We start from the raw sequence: 21,038 nt of genomic DNA, 5'->3' as shown, positions 1-21,038 counted from the left end.
TCAAATCCAACTCCTGCACAGACACCCCAAAATCCCTCCCTGGGAGCGTTGTCCTGGGGACTTGGGAATGTCACCATTCCCTCAGGATCCTGTTCAGTTCCCGACCTTTTAGGGAAGATTCCAATAAACCTTTTCCCAATATCCAGCCTCCCCCTCAGCTGTGCTGGGTTTGCATCCAGGGACCCCCTCAGCCTCTTCCCCGCTCAAACACCCCGTTCCCTTTCCCTGCTCCCTCCTCCGTGCACTCCCCAGGAACCCGCGGGTCTCCAGGAGGGATTTTTCTCTTTTTGTCAGAAAAACCCAGCCGGTTTTTCCCTCCTGGAATCGATGTTTTGCTACCACCTAGCGCTGAGGGGGCGCGGCCTGCTCAGGCCCGCCTGGTTCCCCTCAGGGAGGATCCCAGCATCGGCACGAATTTGGGAACTGGGGAAAAACTGGATTTTAATGGGGAAATAGGATGATCCCACTACTGAGAATTTCAGAAATTGTCCCATTTTCAATCGCTTTTTCCCTCCTGGAGTCGATGTTTTGCTATCATCTAGCACTGAGGGCGCGGCCTCCTCAGGCTCTCGTGGTTCCCCCTGAGGGCAGATCGGAGCACCGGCGGGAATTTGGGAACGACACCCCGAGGAAATAGGATGATCCCACTACACGGAAATTCAGAAATTGTCCCATTTTAATAGGTTTTTCTGTCCTGTAGTCGATGTTTTGCTACCACCTAGCGCTGAGGGGGCGCGGCCTCTTCAGGCCGGCGTGGTTCCCCTCAGGGCGGATAACAGCAGCAGCGGGAATTTGGGAACGAGACCCTGGGGAAAACTAGATTTTAACGGGGAAATAGGATGATCCCACTAGTGAGAATTTCAGAAATTGTCCATTTTCAATCGCTTTTCCCCTCCTGGAATCGATGTTTTGCTATCATCTAGCGCTAAGGGCGTGGCCTCCTCAGGCTCTCGTGGTTCCCTCTCAGGGAGGATCCCAGCACCGGCGGGAATTTGGGAACGAGACCCCGGGGAAAAACTGGATTTTAACGGGGAAATAGGATGATCCCACTGCTGAGAATTTCAGAAATTGTCCCATTTTCAATCGTTTTTTCCCTCCTGGAGTCGATGTTTTGCTATCATCTAGCACTGAGGGCGCGGCCTCCTCAGGCTCTCGTGGTTCCCCCTGAGGGCAGATCCCAGCACCGGCGGGAATTTGGGAACGAGACCCCGGGGAAAATTTAAATTTTAACGGAGAAATAGGATGATCCCACTACTGAGAATTTCAGAAATTGTCCCATTTTCAATCGCTCTTTCCCTCCTGGAGTCGATGTTTTGCTGTCATCTAGCACTGAGGGGGCGTAGCCTCAGGCTCTCGCGGTTCCCCCTGAGGGTAGAGCTGAGCACCGGCGGGAATTTGGGAACAAGACCCCGGGGAAAATTTAAATTTTAACGGGGAAATAGGATGATCCCACTATTCGGAATTTCAGAAATTGTCCCATTTTAATAGGTTTTTCTGTCCTGGAGTCGATGTTTTGCTACCACCTAGCGCTCAGGGGGCGCGGCCTGCTCAGGCCCGCGTGGCTCCCCTCAGGGAGGATCCCAGCACCGGCACGAATTTGGGAACGAGACCCCGGGGGAAAACTGGATTTTAATGGGGAAATAGGATGATCCCACTACTCGGAATTTCAAAAATTGTCCCATATTCAATCGCTTTTTCCCTCCTGGAGTTGATGTTTTGCTATCATCTAGCACTGAGGGCACAGCATCCTCAGGCCCGCCCCGTGGTGGATTGGATCACCGGCGGGAATTTGGGAACGAGACCCCGGGAAAAAATTGTATTTTAAAGGGGAAATAGCACGATCCCACTACTGAGAATTTCAGAATTTGTCCATTTTTAATCATCAGTTGTAAGAGCAGCCACCAGGATGGTTTTATACCCTGTGAGTGCTGTGTCCAGGTCCGGGGACAGGAGGAACCTGGAGCAGCTCCAAAAAAGATGGGGAAGGGCCTGGAGCATCTCCCTGTCCAGGAGAGGCTGTTCAGCCTCGAGAGGAGCTGAATGAGAGGGAACCTCATCCCTGGCTATCCCTGGGTGTCCCTGGGTGCAGAGAGGAGCAGCCAGGGCACAGCAATGGCACCAGAGCCACAGGCAGGGAATGTTCCCAGCAATTCCACCTGAACATGAGGAAGAATTTCTGCCCTGGGCAGTGCCCAGCCCTGAGGCTGTGGAGTCTCCTCTCTGGGATATTCCAGAGCCCTCTGGACACATTCCTGTGCTCTGGGATGGCCCTGCTGGGTGGAGCAGGGAGGTGGCACCAATGACCCTCTGCGGTCCCGTCCTGCCCGACCCATCCTGGGGCTCTGAGAATCTGCAAAGCTGGGATTCCCTGGGGATGGGAGCCTGAGACCCTGTGATCACCTGAGTCCGTGACTTCGTGACTTCATGAGTCTGTGATTCCCTGACTTTGTGATTCTGCAATGCCATGATTCTCTGATTCTGAAGTTCTGTGATTTTGTGAGTCTGTGATTCCATGATTCTGTAATTCTTTGATCCTGTAATGCCATGATTCTGATTCTGAAGTTCTGTGATTTTGTGAGTCTGTGATTCCATGATTTTGTGATCCTGTAATGCCATGATTCTCTGATTCTGTAATTTTGTGATTCCATGATTCTGTAATGCCATGATTCTCTGATTCTGTAATTCTATTATTTTTGTGAGTCTGTCCTTCCATGATTCTGTAATTATGTGAGACAGTGATTCCATGATTCTGTAATTATGTGAGACAGTGATTCCATGATTCTGTCATTCTGTAATTCCACGATTCTGTAATTATGTGAGACTGTAATTCCATGATTCTGCCATTCTGTGATTCCATCATTCTGTGAATCTGTTATTCCATGATTCTGTCATTCTGTGACACTGTGAGTCCATGATTCTCTGATTCTTTGAGTCTGTGATTCCATGATTCTCTGATCCTGTGATTCTGTGACTGATTCTGTAGTTCTGTGATTATGTGTGTCTGATATTCTGTGATTCTGAGATTCAGGGAGTCTGTGAATCCGTGATTTTGTGATTCCATGATTTCATGATTCCATGATTCTGTGATTGAGGCTGAGACTCTGTAATTCTGTGACTCCATCACTCCGCAATTCTGAGATTCTGGGACTCCCTGACACTGGGATTCCATGATTCCATCACTCTACAGTTCTGGGAGTCTGTGATTCCATGATTTTGTGATTCTGACTGTGTGACTGTGATTCTGTGATTCCATGATTCCATCACTCTACAGTTCTGGGAGTCTGTGATTCCATGATTTTGTGATTCTGACTGTGTGACTGTGATTCTGTGATTCCATGATTCCATCACTCTACAGTTCTGGGAGTCTGTGATTCCATGATTTTGTGATTCTGACTATGTGACTCTGTGATTCTGTGATTCCATGATTCCATCACTCTGCAGTTCTGGGATTCTGAGAGTCTGTGATTCCATAATTTTGTGATTCTGACTGTGTGACACTGTGATTCTGTGACTCAGATTCTGTGATTCCATGATTCCATCACTCTGCAGTTCTGGGATTCTGAGAGTCTGTGATTCCATAATTTTGTGATTCTGACTCTGTGAGATTCTGTGATTCCATGATTCCATCACTCTTCTCTCTGAGCCAGTGATTCCATGATTTTGTGATACTGAGATTCCGTGATTCCACGATTCCATCATTGTACAATTCTGGGATTCTCAGAGTCTGCGATTCCATGATTTGGTGATTCTGACTCTGTGATTCTGAGATTCCATGATTCCATGACTCCATCACTCTTCTCTCTGAGCCTGTGATTCCATGATTTTGTGATTCTGAGATCCTGTGACTCTGAGATTCCGTGATTCCATCACTCTGCAGTTCTGGGATTCTCTGAGACTTGAGTCCATGATTTTGTGATTGTGACTCTGTGGCTCTTTGATTCTGTGACTCTGAGATTCCGTGATTCCATGATTCCATCACTCTACAATTCTGGGATTATGGGAGTCTGTGAGTCCATGATTTGGTGATTCTGACTCTGTGGCTCTGAGATTCCGTGACTCCTTTATTCCATCTCTCTACAGTTCTGGGATTCTCTGAGGCTGTGATTCTGATTTTGTGATTCTGACTCTGATTCTGAGATTGTGTGACTCTGAGATTCCATGATTCCTTTATTCCATCTCTCTCCAGTTCTGGGATTCTCTGAATCTGTGATTCTGATTTTGTGATTCTGACTCTGTGAGATTCTGTGACTCTGAGATTCCATGATTCCATCACTCTACTCTCTGAGCCTGTGAGTCCATGATTTTGTGATTCTGACTCTTCGGCTCTGTGATTCTGTGACTGAGATTCCGTGATTCCACGATTCCATCATTCTACGGTTCTGGGATTCTCTGAGTCTGTGATTCTCTGATTCTGATTTTGTGACTCTGACTCTCTGATTCTGTGATTCTGTGACTCTGAGATTCCATGATTCCATCACTCCACTCTCTGAGCCTGTGAGTCCATGATTTTGTGATTCTGACTCTTTGGCTCTGTGATTCTGTGACTCAGATTCCATGATTCCACAATTCCATCATTCTACAGTTCTGAGATTCTCAGAGTCTGTGATTCTGTGATTTTATGACTCTGACTGTGACTCTGAGATTCCATCATCCTGTGATTCCACAGTTCCACATTCTGCACTTCTGAGACTCTGGGACTCTGACACTGTGATTCTGTGATTCCATGATTCCATCATTCTGCAGTTCTGGGATTCTCTGAGACTTGAGTCCATGATTTTGTGATTCTGACTCTGTGATTCTGAGATTCTGTGACTCTGAGATTCCGTGATTCCATCACTCTGCAGTTCTGGGATTCTCTGAGCCTGTGAGTCCATGATTTTGTGATTCTGACTCTGTGATTCTGAGATTCTGTCATCCTGTGATGCCACAGATCCATCATTCTGCACTTCTGAGACTCTGGGACTCTCTGACACTGTGATTCCGTAATTCCGTGATTCCATCACTCTGCAGTTCTGGGATTCTCTGAGACTTGAGTCCATGATTTTGTGATTCTGACTCTGTGATTCTGAGATTCTGTCGTCCTGTGATGCCACAGATCCATCATTCTGCACTTCTGAGACTCTGGGACTCTCTGACGCTGTGATTCCGTGATCCTGCGATGCCTTGATTCCCTAATTCCATGATTCCTTGATTGATTCCTTGAAAGATTCCTTGATTGATTCCTTGATCCGCGCGACTCTGCCTTCACCAGACACCACAACTTTCCACAAACACCATCCACCCGAGCATCTCAACGTGGGCGGCCGGGCAGGAGGACCGGGGGACCCCGAAGCCCCTCCCCAAACCCGGGGGGACCCCCAGAACCCCCCAAAACCCGGGATTTTCCCCCCAAACCCGGGATTTTCCCCCAAAAACCCCGGCGGGCCGTCCCCGGTCCCCCTCTCGGTGCGCTCCCGGCGCCCCCTGGTGGCTGCTGGTGGAACGACACCCCTAGTGCTGCCCTACGCTTTACGGCGCTTTCGCGACGGCGCGGGGCGGTGTTGCTTTACGGCAGCGCGGCGGGCCCAGGCCGCGGGATCCGCCGGGATGAAGCAGAAAAGGAAAAACGGGAAAGGTAAAAAAGAAAAGGAAGAGACCTGAGGGGCTGGAGCGTGTCCGGGGGAGGGAATGGAGCCGGGGCACGGGCGGCTGAGGGGGCTGAGCGTGGAGAAAAGGAGCCTCGGGGGGACGTTGTGGCTGTGCAGAACTCCCTGACAGGAGGGGACGGCGTGAGGGGAGACGGCCCCGAGCTGTGCCAGGGGAGGCTTAAATCGGACAACGGGAGGGATTTCCTCCCCTAAAGGGCTCTCCAGGCCCGGCACAGCTGCCCGGCCGAGTCCCCATCCCCGGAGCGATTTAAAATCCCGTGGAGGTGGCGCTCGGGGACACGGGTGGCATTGCTGGGCACGGTTGGACTCCGCGCTCTTTTCCAGCCTGAACCATTGCACGGCTCCGTGGCGGGGATTTCAGGCTGGGTTATGGCGAGCAGGAAAATCTCTGATTTTGCCCTGGTTTTGCCCATTTCCCGGCGCAGGGGAGCCGAGCCAGGCCGAGCTGATGGTGATGACCATCGCCGACATCATCCAGCAGCTCCTGGAGGCTCACGAGCAGGGCAAGGACGTGGATCTCAACAAGTGAGTGCTCGGCGCTGGGCTCACCCTCAGCTCCCGTTTATCACAATAAATTCCTGACAATAAACCCACCAAGACTGGGAAATTCTGGGCTGGGTTCCTACCGAGTCCCAAACGGGAGGGATTGCTGAAAAACTCCAGGAAACTCTCACTGCCTTTTTATTTTTAATTTTTCTATCCCTCACTAGTGCCAAATCCATCAAGGAAAGGAGACATTAATGTAGAAATAATATGAAATCAGATTTTTTAGCAGTGTGTCACACCCAAATTCGTTTACAGAAACTTTATTGTTCTTTGGATTTGTGGAGTAAAAAAATCCTGAATTTGTTCTTTATAGAAATTTCTTCCTCCCTTATTTATGTGGAGTAAGAAAACCTGAATTTCTTCATTATAGAAATTCCTTCCTCCCTTATTTATGTGGAGTAAGAAAACCTGAATTTGTTCTTTATAGAAATTTCTTCCTCCCTTATTTATGTGGAGTAAGAAAACCTGAATTTGTTCTTTATAGAAATTTCTTCCTCCCTTATTTATGTGGAGTAAGAAAATCTGAATTTGTTCTTTACAGAAATTTCTTCCTCACTCCTTTATTTATGTGTAGTAAGAAATCCTGAATTTGTTGCTTACAGAAATTTCTTCCTCCTTTATTTATTTATGTGGAATACGAATTCCTGAATTTGAATTTACAGGAATTTTTTCTTTATTTAAGTGGAGTAAGAAAACCTGAATTTATTCTTCATAGAAATTTCTTCCTCCTTTATTTATGTAGAGCTTTAGAACCTGAATTTGTTGTTTACAGAAATTTTTTCTTCCTTTATTTATATATGTGGAGTAGAAAATCCCAATTTTGTTGTTTGGAGTAAGAAACCCTGAACTTGTTCTTTATAGAAATTCCTTCTTCCTTTACTTATTTGGAGTAATAAAAGCTGAATTTGATGTTTATAGAAATTCCTTTATTTATGTGGAGTAAGAAAACCTGAATTTTTGACTTCCAGAAACTTTTTCCTTCTATATTTATGTGGACTAAAAAACCCTGAATTTGTTTTTTACAGAAATTCATTCTTCCTTTATTTATTTATAGGGAGTAAGAAATCCTGAATTTGTTGTTGACAGAAATTCCTTCTTCCTTTATTTATGAAGAGCAAGAAAACCTGACTTTTCCCCACTTTTGCCCCTTCATTGACATAATTATGAACTTTTCCCTGGAAATTCCTGCCAGGAATTGCCTTGGAGGTGAGCTCAGCTCCAGGCTGGCTGTGTGGGGTTAAACACCTGAATTAATCCCCACCAGGAATTAAACATCAGTCAGGAATTGTGCCTGCAGAGGGGCCAGCAGGAGCCTTGGAGCCTGCACAAAGTCAGGGTAAAACCAAATTTAGGGGGAAAACACAGAAAATAAAATCCAGTGACAAAATAAAAACCAGCTGGGAGTGGATTCTTGGTGTTTCCACTCACACTGCAGCTGCTTGTGTAGTAGAACTGGAGGAGCCTGCCTGGATCTGTGTGGCACAGGTGGAAGGGAGGGCAGGTTTTGGTGGTTTTGGTGATTTTTGGTGATTTTGGGTGTTTCTGGCTGCAGGCTGAAGACCAAAGCCTCAGTGAGGTACGGGCAGTTGATTTTTGGTGTTGATTTGGGAGTTGATTTTTGGTGTTTCCACCCACACTGCAGCTAGTTGTGTAGCAGAACTGGAGGAGCCTGCCTGGATCTCTGTGGCACAGGTGGAAGGGAGGGCAGGTTTTGGTGATTTTAATGATTTTTGGTGATTTTAGGTGATTTTAGGTGATTTTTGGTGATTTTTGGTGATTTTGGGTGTTTCTGGCTGCAGGCTGAAGACCAAACCCTCAGTGAGGTACGGGCAGCTGGGAGTTGATTTTTGCTTTTTTCACCCACACTGCAGCTGCTTGTGTTTAATTCTTCTTCCTGGAGAAATCTGCCAGGATCTGTGTGGCACAGGTGGAAAGGAGGGCAGGTTTTGGTGGTTTTGGTGTTTTTTGGTGATTTTTGGTGATTTTAGGTGTTTTTTGGTGTTTTTTGGTGATTTTGGGTGTTTCTGGTTTCTGACTGAAGACCAAACCCCCAGCCAGGTACAGGCAGCTGGGAGTTGATTTTTGGTTTTTTCACACACACTGCAGCTGCTTGTGTTTAATTCTTCTTCCTGGAGAGCAGAACTGGAGGAGCCTGCCTGGGTCTCTGTGGCACAGGTGGAAAGGAGGGCAGGTTTTGGCAATTTTCATTATTTTAGGTGATTTTTGGTGATTTTGGGTATTTCTGGTTTCAAACTGATGACGAAAACCTCAGCCAGGTATGGGCAGCTGGGAGTTGATTTTTGGTGTTTCCACCCACACTGCAGCTGCTTGTGTGGCACAACATGAAGAGCCTGCCAGGATCTGTGTGGCACAGATGGAAAGGAGGGCAGGTTTTGGTGATTTTTGGTGATTTTGGGTGTTTCTTGTTTCAGACTGAAGACCAAAACCTCAGCCAGGTACAGGCAGCTGGGAGTTGATTTTTGGTGTTTTCACCCACACTGCTGCTGCTTGTGTTTAATTCTTCTTCCTGGAGAGCAGAACTGGAGGAGCCTGCCTGGGTCTCTGTGGCACAGATGGAAAGGAGGGCAGGTTTTGGTGGTTTTCATGATTTTTGGTGATTTTGGGTGTTTCTGGTTTCAGGCTGAAGACCAAACCCTCAGTGAGGTACGGGCAGCTGGGAGTTTCCCCACAGACTGCAGCTGGTTGTGTTTAATTCTTCTGCCTGGAGGAGCCTGCCAGGATCTGTGTGGCACAGGTGGAAAGGAGGGCAGGTTTTCGTGGTTTTCATGATTTTTGGTGATTTTGGGTGTTTCTGGTTTCAGGCTGAAGACCAAACCCTCAGCGAGGTACGCGCAGCTGGGAGTTTCCCCACACACTGCAGCTGGTTGTGTTTAATTCTTATTCCTGGAGGAGCCTGCCAGGATCTGTGTGGCACAGGTGGAAAGGACAGCTGGTTTTGGTGATTCTGGTGTTTTTTGGTGATTTTGGGTGTTTCTGGTTGCAGGCTGAAGACCAAAACCTCAGCCAGGTACGGGCTGCCGGCGCAGCCGCGCCTCGTCGACATCATCGCGGCGGTGCCGCCGCAGTTCCGGAAGGTTCTGCTGCCAAAGCTCAAGGCCAAGCCCATCAGGACGGCCAGTGGGGTGAGAGAAAAGGGATTTCCCCTCCTTCCCCCAACCCCTCCCTGCTCCCAGCCCAACATTTGGGTTTAATCCCCCCCAAAAGCAGTTCCTGGGGTTGCCTTTTTGACACAGGGAGAAATTAGGGGGGAAAGTTCCTTCCTTGGAGGTTTTCCTGTGGTTGCTGCATCCCTGGAAGTGTCCAAGGAAAAGTTGGAGCAGCCTGGGATAGTGGAGGGTGTTGGGATTGGGATTTAAGGTCCTTCCAATCCAAAATATCCTGAGATTCCCTGAGGAGAAAGGGGGATTGTGTCCCAAGTCACTGTGGATCTTTACAGCAGAGCAGTTAATTCAGTTTACTGTAAATCACCTAAATCTTCATATCAGACCCCAGTTTATTCTGAAACCACATAAATCTTCAGATCAGACCCCAATTTATACTGAAACCACCTATTTTTTTATATCAGACCCCAATTTATTCTGAAACCACCTACATTTCCATTTCAGACCCCAATTTATACTAAAACCACCTAATTTTTTATATCAGACCTAATTTTTAATATCAGACCCCAGTTTATACTAAAGCCACCTAAATCTCCATATCAGACCCTAATTTATACTGAAACCACCTAATTCTTGATATCAGACCCCAATTTGTACTGAAACCACCTAATTTTCTATATCAGACCTAATTCTCCATATCAGATCCCAGTTTACAGTAAACCACTTAATTCTCTATATCAGACCCCAAATAATTTATTCATTAATTTATTATTTATTTATATTATGAAACCTGAGAACATCAAATAATATTAAATAATATTTAATAGGATTCATTAAGGATTCCTATTTCCCTCTGCCTTTGTTTTCCCCTTCAAGGCTTAACCCACATCTATTTTATCACAGAACATCCCTAAAACAACCCCACAGATGCCCCCAGCACCCCCAACCCTGCAAGAAACCCCTGAATTTGGGTGATTTTGGGGGTAATTCCTGCAATTTCTCTGGCAGATCGCCGTGGTGGCCGTGATGTGCAAACCCCACCGGTGCCCCCACATCAACTTCACAGGGAACATCTGTGTGTGAGTACGGGCAGGGCCCAGGAACCCCTGGCTCTGCAAACAAAATTCTGTTTGCTGGGATTGTTAGGAACGGGCTTTTGTGATTTCTGAGCTCCTCTGTTTTCCAGTATTTTCTCATTCCATGGTTATGGCCATGGGAAGGTGCCATCAGCTCACATCCCAGGCAGCAGACAAAGAATTCAATGTCACAACTCACTTTAAAATATTTTCACCAATCACACAGAGCAAAATCACACTGACAGTGGTTCTGTCCATTGTTTTACCTTTGGTTAAACAGTGCTTGCTTATTTGGAATCCAGTTCCTGCTTGTGAGCCTTAAGCACAATGCACAGAGCTCCATAATTAAGCTCAAAACTTCCTAAATCTCACCAGATAAACTTTCCTGCAGCTCAGGGAGTTATTCTAGACAAGCATTAATACACAGAGCATTGTTCAATTTGTCCTTTTCTACTTCTTCCATAATTTCTCTGCTGATTTATCTCATGGCTGCTGCTCAGCTCTGATCACAGTTCTGCTGTCTCTGAGGCCTTTTGCAGCTTTCCCAAACCCCTCTGATTTTATGGATCCCCACACTTTGAGCTCTTCTATTTTCCAGCAAATATTTTCACCAATCACACAGAGCAAAATCACACTGACAGTAGCTCTGTCCATTGTTTTACCTTTGGTTAAACAGTGCTTGCTTATTTGGAATCCAGTCCCTGCTTGTGAGCCTTAAAACACAATGCACAGAGCTCCATTATGAACCTCAAAACTTCCTAAATCTCACCAGATAAACTTTCCTGCAGCTCAGGGAGTTATTCTAGACAAGTATTAAAACACAGACCATTGTTCAATTTGTCCTTTTCTACTTCTTCCATAATTTTTCTGCTGATTTATCTCATGGCTGCTGCTCAGCTCTGATCACAGTTCTGCTGTCTCTGAGCCTGCCTTTTGCAGCTTTCCCAAACCCCTCTGATTTTATGGATCCCCACACTTTGAGCTCTTCTATTTTCCAGCAAATATTTTCACCAATCACACAGAGCAAAATTACATTGACAGCAGCCCTGTCCATTGTTTTACCTTTGGTTAAACAGTGCTTGCTTATTTGGAATCCAGTCCCTGCTTGTGAGCCTTAAAGCACAATGCACAGAGCTCCATAATTAAGCTCCAAACTTCCTAAATCTCACCAGATAAACTTTCCTGCAGTTTAGGGAGTTATTCTAGACAAGCATTAATACACAGATCATTGTTCAATTTGTCCTTTTCTACTTTTTACATAATTTTTCTGCTCACCAATCTCATGGCTGCTGCTCAGCTCTGATCACAGTTCTGCTGTCTCTGAGCCTGCCTTTTGCAGCTTTCCCAAACCCCTCTGATTTTATGGATCCCCACAATTCCCCCTTTGGGTTCACCTAAAAGGAAACCTTTGTAACAGTCTCATTTATTGGCTATTTTGCATTTCATAGCTTGACTATTATATTTCTGCTTCTTACTCCAAGCATCTTTTTGCCTGCCCTAAGCCTTGCTGTATTCCAGCCCAGCAATTTTAATGCTGTGAAAGTTTATTCAGTTCAAAGTGCATCAGCCATGCCTGACAAGAATTAAATGGACCTAAATTAAAAACTTCCCTTAGCCAAGGTGCAAAGTTTTATTTTTGGAAGGAATTATCCAACCAGCCTCCACCACCTTCCTTGTTTTGAGCTGTCAAATCTTTCAGCTTTTGTGGGTGGCTGAGGGAATTTCTCCTGGCTGGAATCCCCAGGTGGGGTTTGGGTTTCTCCCAGGGAGAGGGAGCAGCCTCTCCCCATTTTTTAGCCTCTGGAATTTCATTAATTCCCTTTTATCTGCAGTGATATCTCCCTGAATTTTTCATTTTTCCAAACTCTTTCCTCCCTGTTGTCTGGTGAAAGTTTTGGGGCTGAATTATTGTGATGGCTTTAACCAAAATCGATGAGAGGGAGCAGCCTCACGTTGCACCAGGGGAGGTTCAGGTTGGATTTTGGGAACAATTCCTGCCTGGAAAGGGTTTTCCATCCCTGGAGGGACTGCAGATCCCTGGGGATGTGGCACCTGGGGACACAGGGCACTTGGACTGGATGCCCTCAGAACTCCTTCCATCCTTTCTGGGATCCCATCCCCCAAAAGTTCCTTTTCCCAGCCCCCCTGGGTAACCCCAGCCCTGCAGGAGCAGCCACACCTCACCAAAACCTGATTTTTTCACCTTTTCCTCAAGGGAGAAAAGCTCCTCCTTTCATGACCCAAACCCACCCTTCCATATTAGATTCCCACCTCTGTGATTATTAATTTATTATTATTTTCTTAATTAATTTATTATTAATCTTCTTGGCCTCCAGCTGCCAAAATCTCCTGGAATCAGCTCAGTTTTATTCAAATTAAAGAACAAGAGCTTGGCTTACATTAAATTCTCTTCCTCACTTTGGCTCCATTCCCTTGAAATCTGATTTTGGTCATGCTTTTCCATCTTTTCATTTATTTCCAAGCATTCAATCCATGAAATTTTCCAGGTAATTCCTTGTCCAAACCAGCTTGGACTGCACAAACCCTTTACCAGCAAATTAACGTGGGCACGGTGATTTAATCATTAATTTATAATTAATTTTATAACGATGGTGGATGAGCTGGCAGTGAGGAAATAAATCAATTATCAGGGAATAAAATCTCAATTATCCCAAATTGATTGGTGGAGGTGGGAGAATTCCCTGGATGTTCCCTCACCTTTCCTGAATTCATCTCTGGAATATTTTGTTTATCAAACAACACATCCCTAAGCTCAGGAAAAAAAACACAGCTGGGTTTTCTGACCATCAAAATGATAAAATTCCCTAAAATTCTGGAAAAGTGGATGGGTGATATTTCAATTTTACATCTCTTTATGCCAAAATAAATAAATAAATCATATTCTGCATGGAATAAAGTGATGCTCTTGAGAGAATCATGGAAAACAATCAAATTGTGAAATAAATATTTTTTAAAATCAATTAATCTCTGTGTAATTGTTGCCCCAAAACATTATGGCTTCTCCCAAAAATAATGGAATATCCCAAAAATATTTTCATGGATTTTGCTTCCAGAAAATCTCTCTGGGTTATTTCAGTCTGAGCTGGTTTTGGACATCCCATTCTCATTAAAATGAATTTAAATGAATTAAATATTCGGAATTTGGAGTTGAATTTTGAGTTTTTTCTGTTTTTTTACCCTGCAGGTACTGCCCAGGGGGCCCTGACTCAGATTTTGAATATTCCACCCAGTCCTACACAGGATATGAGGTACAGATTTCTTTATTTTTCCCTTTTTTTTTTTTTTGTAATTCCAACATTCCTTAAGCCTGGCTTTGGCTTAGGCTGGGCTTTATTTCTGCAGCTCGCTCCTATTGCAGGAATAAAGCAAAAAAACCCCACAAAAATCAAACCAATAAAACCAAAATCAATTTTCATAAACTTCAGGTTCCAAAGCAGCTCAAAGTTTAGGAGTGAAATTCTTAATTACAGTAATTAATGATAAGTTAAAATTATAAAAATTGTGTAAGGAAGGTCTTCATACACAGATATGCAGAGGTTCCTACAGCATTTAAAAATATATATAAAATTTTGGTTTAAAATCCTCATTAATACCTCTGAAATTAAATTAATTCTCTTTTTTCTACAGTGATAAATTTAAATTTTTATATTTCCAATCTATTTCCTCCCTGTTGTCTGGAGAAAATTTGGGGGCTGAATTCTTGTGACTGATTTTAACCAAAAAACTCAAAAGCTGTGGTAGGAAAATGAGGTCAAATCCACCTGGATTAATTTGGTAAAAATTCCTTTTAAATAGGAATTTTGTCTGTTAACTCAGTGATTTAAATCTTTAAATCCATGAAGGAAATGGGAAATAATCAAGGGAATCCAGGGTACAAAAGGTACTTGAAAATCTCTTTAAAATATTATTAATAAGCTTCCATCAACTGCTGATAAAAAAAAAGAATTTTTATGGATTTTAATGGAAGGAATAAGTTTAATTTAGGAGTATTTGAAACCCAGACTGAGTCTAGGAGATGCTGCCTGAGTAATTTGTAAAAACACTTTGTGGTTTTGGTAACACTTTTGTGACTCACTGCAGAGGTTTTTTAACTAAAAATGGAATAATTTGGGTGGTTTTGGGTCATGTTGTATTTTTTAAAGGATTTTAAAGAGACAAATTAATATTTACAATTTTACAGAGTTTTGGTTTGTGGCTTTGGAGGCTTTGGGTCAATCAGGATTTGAAGTTTTCAGCATTTTGATTTTTTTACACAGTTCTTTTGAGGGGAAAACGTTTCTAAAATGAAATTTTGGGTGTTTTTTCAGCCAACCTCCATGAGGGCCATCCGGGCTCGCTACGATCCCTACCTGCAGACCAGGCACAGAGTGGAGCAGGTACAGCTTCCCCCAGGGTTTGAGATCCAAAAAAATCAGAATTATTTCAATTTCTCGAACTGCTGGGCTTGCAGAAATTAATAAATTCAATTCCCAGAGCGAAATTTATACACATTTTCAATTGTCCAACTCTTATTTCCATGAAAGAATTGCTAAATTTTGAAGTTTCCCTGATTTTTCACAATCATCCCAAAATTCCTTTATTTGGGGCTTTGTGGGAGAGTTGGGTGTGAAAAGTTTCTCAGTCCTGTTCTGCTTTGATCAGTTTTTTCCTTTGTTTCCAAATCCATTGGAATATTCTCCATGAATTCAGTGTTTTCTCCCTCAGGATTCTGAGGAGAGTTTGTTCTAAAGGAGATTCAAGGAATTTTTTTTTTTTTGCTTTTTTGGCCCAATTTAGGTCATTTCAAACTGGAACCCGCAACTCAAATAATTCTGATTTTTCAGGAAAACTCTCTACAATCCCTGCACTGACTTCTTACAGTAAAAAAATTACTTTTGAGGGGTTTTTACAAAAGAAAGTGATTATAAAAAACCTATACAAAACCAATAATACCTCACTCATAAAACAACCAAAAAAACCAAACGCAGCTTGAGAAAAATCGAGGATTACAGAGAATAAATCCCCAACTGATGGTTTTCCCCTGATATTTTTAATTTTTCAGCTGAAGCAGCTGGGCCACAGCGTGGACAAGGTGGAATTTATCGTGATGGGTGGGACTTTCATGGCCCTGCCTGAGGATTACAGAGATTATTTCATCCGCAACCTGCACGACGCCTTGTCGGGTCACACCTCCAACAGCGTGGCAGAGGCTGTCAGGTGGGGAATTGCTCAGTTACTCCCAGTTTAAATTGTTTCATCTTTGAAAACAATGAGGAAAATCCTATTTTATTTTATTTTTTTTTAAAGAGATGTGGTTTTTGGTGATGTGAATATTCCCAGCTCTGCAGACCCCCCTGGAAGCGCAGGAAAATCCCAACTTTTCCCGCTGATTTTTTTTTTTTTGGCATTCCAGGCGGCTCTGTCACGCCTCACCAGCCTGATTTGGGGTTGTGACGAATGCCAGGGCCACGGGATTTGTCCTTTATTTATTCTTTATTTATTGCCTGCAGCTGGGGAGGGGGAGCTGCTCCTGCCTGGGACGTCAGGGATGACTCAGCCCCGAGAGCGTCAGCGCTCCCGGCCCCTTCCAGCCCCAAACCAGCTCCTGGGGTGGCACATTCCCACTGGAACGGCTCAGAAACCTCAGCCTGATCCATCCAGGGGCAGGAAATTCTGAATTTTCAGTGCTTGGTGGAGAGAAAAAAAAAATAAATAGAGGTTTGATTGTTTTGGAGTTGTTAAACCAGCGAGCGTCCCTTGGGTGGGTCCCTGTGCTGCTGTGCGGTTGAGGGTTTTTATTTGTGACATTATCCAGCCCAAGGGAAGTGATTTTAGAGCTGTCACCTCCAAGAGAAATGATTTTAGAGCTGTCACCTCCAAGGGAAGTGGTTTTAGAGTCGTCACCTCCATCAGAAGTGGTTTTTAGAACCAGTCCTTTGTATCTCAAAGCTGCGACTTAATTCGGTTTTTCCTCTGGAGGGCACCAAACACTTCAGCTGCTTTTATTTGCCTTTTTTTTTTTCCCCCTCCCACCTCTCGTCGCTCAAAGACCGAACAAAAAGCACCCTGCTGCTCTTTCCAAGTGGGTTTTATCGAGATAAAATAGCAAACAAGTTGGGCAAAGAGTTTCTGAAGGACACAGCTCCTCAGGGAAGGAGGGTGGTGGTTGCACGTTGTCCATTCAAATTGCTGCTGTGATTCACGGTGTGGGAAGTCCATCTTTTTTTTTTTTTCTGCTGCAGGTGTCTTAGCTGATTTTATTGGGCCTAAAATAATTTTTCAAGCTGCCTGGCCTTTGCTCTGCAGATAATAAGGGAACTATTTCTGCCACAGCAATTTTAAAGCCAAAGTGACTCTGTGGATTCAGAGCTGGGTGACAAAAATCCTGCCCTGGCAGCGTGTGGGTTCCTCAGCAGATAAATAAAGGTTTATATTTTTAACATAAAACTCACTCTGAAGTGCTTGGTAAATGGAGTTCTGTGGGAGTTACTGGAGTTGCATTTCCTACGTGTTGGAGAGGTGGAGAAAATGGGGCTGGAGATGAATCAGAGCTTTTGCTTTTTGTGCTTCTGGAGCTGGGCTGTTGCACCGTGTCACTGCAGCGTTGCTTGGGATGGTCAGTGGCACTTGAGCTGAACAGTCAAGGTTGAGTTTATTTCTTTTTGTGGCCAGGATTCAGCTCCTTCAGCACTTCCAGCAGGGGCTGAGAGGAGTTCTGAGAGCGTTTTCCCTGTTGGGTGCTGTGGGATCTGAATGGGATCTGAATGGGATTCTGGAGGATTTATTTCTTGGACAAATCTTTATTTGAGTTTAGATTTTGTGCAGAGGTTGTTTCATGTGGGAAAGGAGCTTCAGGCAGGCTGGTGCTGTTTGCCAGAGCCTTGCTGATGGCACCAGCCCCCAAATCTCCTCCCTGGTGGCATCCTGGTCAGTCCTGGATTCTGGTGGGGACCTGGATGAAAGCACAGGACTGTGGAGGAGCAGAGAACAGGCAGCAAGGGAAAACCCCCCTAAATTACAGATAAACTGAAGGGAGATGCTGGTAAATGGCCACATGAGCTGCTGTGGGGATTTGTGGGATGGTCAGAAACGTTCTTGGAAAATCTCCCCATGCAGGGGCTGCTGTGAGGGGTTTTGGTACCCCTCTCATGGCTGAGGAGTTCTGAGAGCTTTTCCCTGTTGTGAGCTGTGGGATCTGAATGGGATCTGAATGGAGGATTTATATCTTTGGGCAAATCTTTATTTGAGTTTAGATTTTGTACAGAGATTGCTTCATGTGGCAAAGGAGCTTCAGCCGGGAGAGAGTCACAGGATCCTGGCGTGGTTTGGGTTGGAAGGGACCTTAATTCATCCCTGCACAGAGAGGGACACCCTCCACTCTCCCAGCCTGCTCCAAACCCCAATTTCCCCCCTTTTTTCCCAGTAATTTTGGGTTTTTGTCCCAACCCTGTGCTCTGCTGTCACGCTGACAGCGACCTGAGGGATCACCAATCTGGCACCCTCCTGCCAATGTCATTTTCAATTTTCTTCTTGTGATGCTTCATCTCCATCAGCCCTCTGAGGCTCCTGGTGCCAGCTAATCTGATAAACAGGATGTGATTCCTTTTTATCCACTTCCCAGCACAGCAGCACGGCCGTGGAGGTGGATCCTGTCCCTCACTGGGACAGGGTAAAGAAATTATCCCTCAAACCAGCTTGGATGTCACCTGAAATCTCCTGAAATTCTGGTTTCCTTGCAGATAAATGTGTGAACTCATTGACCAAAAGTGTGATTTTGCAAAGATAAACAGGGAAACTTCCAGAGGGGAGGAAGGAAATGAATTCCCTGGGTTTTAATATTTCTGCAGCACCTCCCTTTTGGGGTAATAAACGCTTCTTTACACCCTTCAGACAGAAATCTTTGCTCGAGGTGCTTGGGTTTGGTTGAGAAATAGCTTGGCCGAGGAGCGGGTAAAGAATTGCAGAGCCAGGGGGGATCTTTGTTTCAGCGTGCTGAGAGGACTGAGAAGTTTTAATTTTTCTGACTGAGAGCACCACTTAAGAATTTCTGGGCCCTTCTGGGTGCCTGTCAAGCCGGGGCTGCGGGCTCGCTGATAAGCTGCCCTTCCTCAGGAGCAGTTGGCAATTATTCAGGATTTTATTCAGGATTTCACAATCGCCAAAGAAGGATTTTTCTCCCCCTGGAGAAACTCATCTTTGCCCGGGAGCAGCTCCCATCAAGGCCCCGAGTGTCGAGTTGATTGCGGCTGCTTTTGCTCTTTGCCGAGGACAATCAGAGCCGGAGAAGGTGTAAAATGCACATGCAAATGAGAATTGCTGCTCCTCTCACCTGACCCGTGAGTCATGAGGGGTGCTGGGCTTATTGAGCTGCCACCACCGTGAGTCACCGCAGCAGCAGCAGCAGCCGGGAGCTGACTCCTAATGAGGGAACAGACCCGAGGAGAGCTTGGGGAAGAGCAGGGAAATCAGGGAGTGCGTCCCTGCTGCTCCTGGGACTGCAGCAGCAGCGCTGGCTTCTCCTCTGAGCCCAGCTGGGAGAGCTCAGAGCCTGAAGGGGCTCCGGGAGAGCTGCAGGGGATGGGGGGACAGGACACAGGGAAAAGAGGCTGAGATGGGGTTTGGGGAGCAATTCCTGGCTGAATAGAATTCCCAGACACTGCCCCTGGATCCCTGGCAGTGTCCAAGGCCAGGCTGGAGCTGCCTGATTGAAAGGAAGGTGCCTGCAGGTGGTTGGAGTTGGATCATCTTGAAGGTCCCCTCCCACCCAAACCATTCCATGATCTTCATGATTTCTGTGATTTCAGTATCTTAAGAGACACGGAAATAATTTAATTTTTTTAATTTTTTGCTTCAAGAGTGTGGTGGGTTCCCTGATGTTTGATAAGGCTGCATGTGACAGAGGGAGGAGATAACCCCCACTCTCTGATGTTCCTGAGAGAGCATCCAGGTGCAGAGCAGGCACAAACACTCCCAGAACAGATCCCAAACTGGGCCATCAGTCCCTTAAAAAGCTCATTTCCCATATGGAATCCCAGAACTCTTGAGGTGTGATTGCTGCCTTTGTTTCCTGGTGGAGCAGCTCCCAGCTCCACCTTTTCCTCGGATTTCCATCGATTGCCTGTGCCAGGAGTCCTTTTGTGTTCCAGCATTATCTGTGTCCTCCCTGAGCTGGGCAGCAGGCAGCAGTTCACCACAATTATCCTGGTGGGGAGGGAACTTTCCTCCAGCCATCCTAAAAGCCGGATTGATTTTTTTGGGAACAGGACAAATCCGAGCTCTGCTGAAAGAGAAGACACAGAGGTTGTAAATAATCAGAATTTAGGAGCTCTTAATTCATTGAGAGAGAACAACAAACCCTGGCAGTTCCTGCAGTGCTTGTTTGGGATGTGGAGCTCCAGATTCCTTTTTAAATCCCAGCTGGAAATCGAAGATCCCAGCAGAAGTGCTGGCTGTGATTATCAGAGGGTGAGGTTTGTGGGAAGATCCTCGTGTAGGGAAGGAAAAACTTGGGGCGTGACAGAGCAGGGAGGTTCTGGAGATCCTCAAATCCCACCTGGATGTGATCCTGCTCCACCTGCTCCAGGCTGGGGGGTCTCCAGAGACCTCTCAAATTCCCACCTGAATTTCAGATATTTCAGCCTCTCTTCTGATGGAAGCTGCAGCAGCTCCAAGAAATGCTGGTGGCTGCAGGCAGAGGGCAGGACTGGGTGGGATATCGGGAGGGAATTCTTGGCTGTCAGGGTGGGGTGGCACGGAATTCCCAGAGAATTTGTGCCTGTTCCTGGATCCCTGGAAGTGTCCAAGGCCAGGTTGGAGCGACCTGGGATAGGGGAAGGGATTGGGGTTGGAACTGGATGAGCTTTAAGGTCCCTTCCCACCCAACCCAGTCTGGAATTTTGTGATTCTGAAGGTTCAGCAACGCCTGAATTTGCTTTTCAATATCGAGGAACAAACCTGCTTTTAAAAAACGGTGCTTTATAAAGTTGAAGTGTGTTCTAAACTACCCAAATAAGACTTCTCGATTTTTTTCTGGGAGACAGGTTCCTGCAGGGCAGTCTGGGTGCTGTATTTTAACCAAAATTCAGCCTTTTTGCTCAGCTTTTAGGATGCTGTGCAATCTGTGGGGTAACAAACAAGCACATCGAGCCTGTGCCTGTATTCCACTGACCCCGGAGTGAGAAATCCTCCTGGCCAGGGGTCGGAGCAAACCCTTTTCACCTCGTGGCTCCTGCAGGCAGCGAAGAAGCCGCCCTGCAATTCCGGAGCTCGTTCCACTAATGTCTCTTAATTGAGCTTCCCGAGTGCTAATTGTGACTCCAGCAGCAAACAAGCCAGGCTTTGAGTCACTCTGCAGTGATTCATGCTGGGGCCATCGAGTGGTTGCTGTTCTCCTTTTATCTACCTTGACCCTCTGCTCCAGGTGATGCTTCCAGAGCGGGCAGCTCCTCACCCTTCATCTGCCGCAGCTCACCCCGGGGTAAATCCGCGGAATTGTGGGCAGGAGAGCGATTTAAGGAGCTCAGTCTCTGCCCGGGGGGAGCGGGAAATTAAAAATTGCCGGTGTTTGACAGTCAGCTCCCACCCCTCACCCTGCCATAATGAGTGGGTGCAGTGACAGGGAGGCTCTTGAAGCTCCAAATTGCCGG

General features: G+C 45.7%; 1 protein-coding gene across 2 annotated transcripts in view; it reads left to right on the top strand.

Annotated features, from left to right (window-relative positions):
- The first annotated feature begins 5,534 nt into the window (after positions 1-5,534).
- The window catches only part of ELP3 (elongator acetyltransferase complex subunit 3), a 95,696-nt gene continuing 80,192 nt past the window's right edge, over positions 5,535-21,038 (top strand). For both annotated transcript variants that reach the window (XM_084203665.1, XM_084203664.1), the window contains exons 1-7: positions 5,535-5,614; positions 6,074-6,173; positions 9,199-9,337; positions 10,325-10,395; positions 13,598-13,661; positions 14,721-14,789; positions 15,455-15,609. In XM_084203665.1, coding sequence (XP_084059791.1) covers positions 5,587-5,614; positions 6,074-6,173; positions 9,199-9,337; positions 10,325-10,395; positions 13,598-13,661; positions 14,721-14,789; positions 15,455-15,609 — 626 coding nt within the window. In that variant the 5' untranslated portion in view covers positions 5,535-5,586. The remainder of the gene's footprint in view (positions 5,615-6,073; positions 6,174-9,198; positions 9,338-10,324; positions 10,396-13,597; positions 13,662-14,720; positions 14,790-15,454; positions 15,610-21,038) is intronic.

Source organism: Fringilla coelebs (genome assembly GCF_963513975.1).
Source record: "Fringilla coelebs genome assembly, chromosome: 3".
In the NCBI taxonomy this organism is placed as follows: Eukaryota; Metazoa; Chordata; class Aves; order Passeriformes; family Fringillidae; genus Fringilla; species Fringilla coelebs.
Note: the sequence above shows the minus strand (reverse complement) of the source record. Positions and strands in the feature narration are given on the sequence as shown.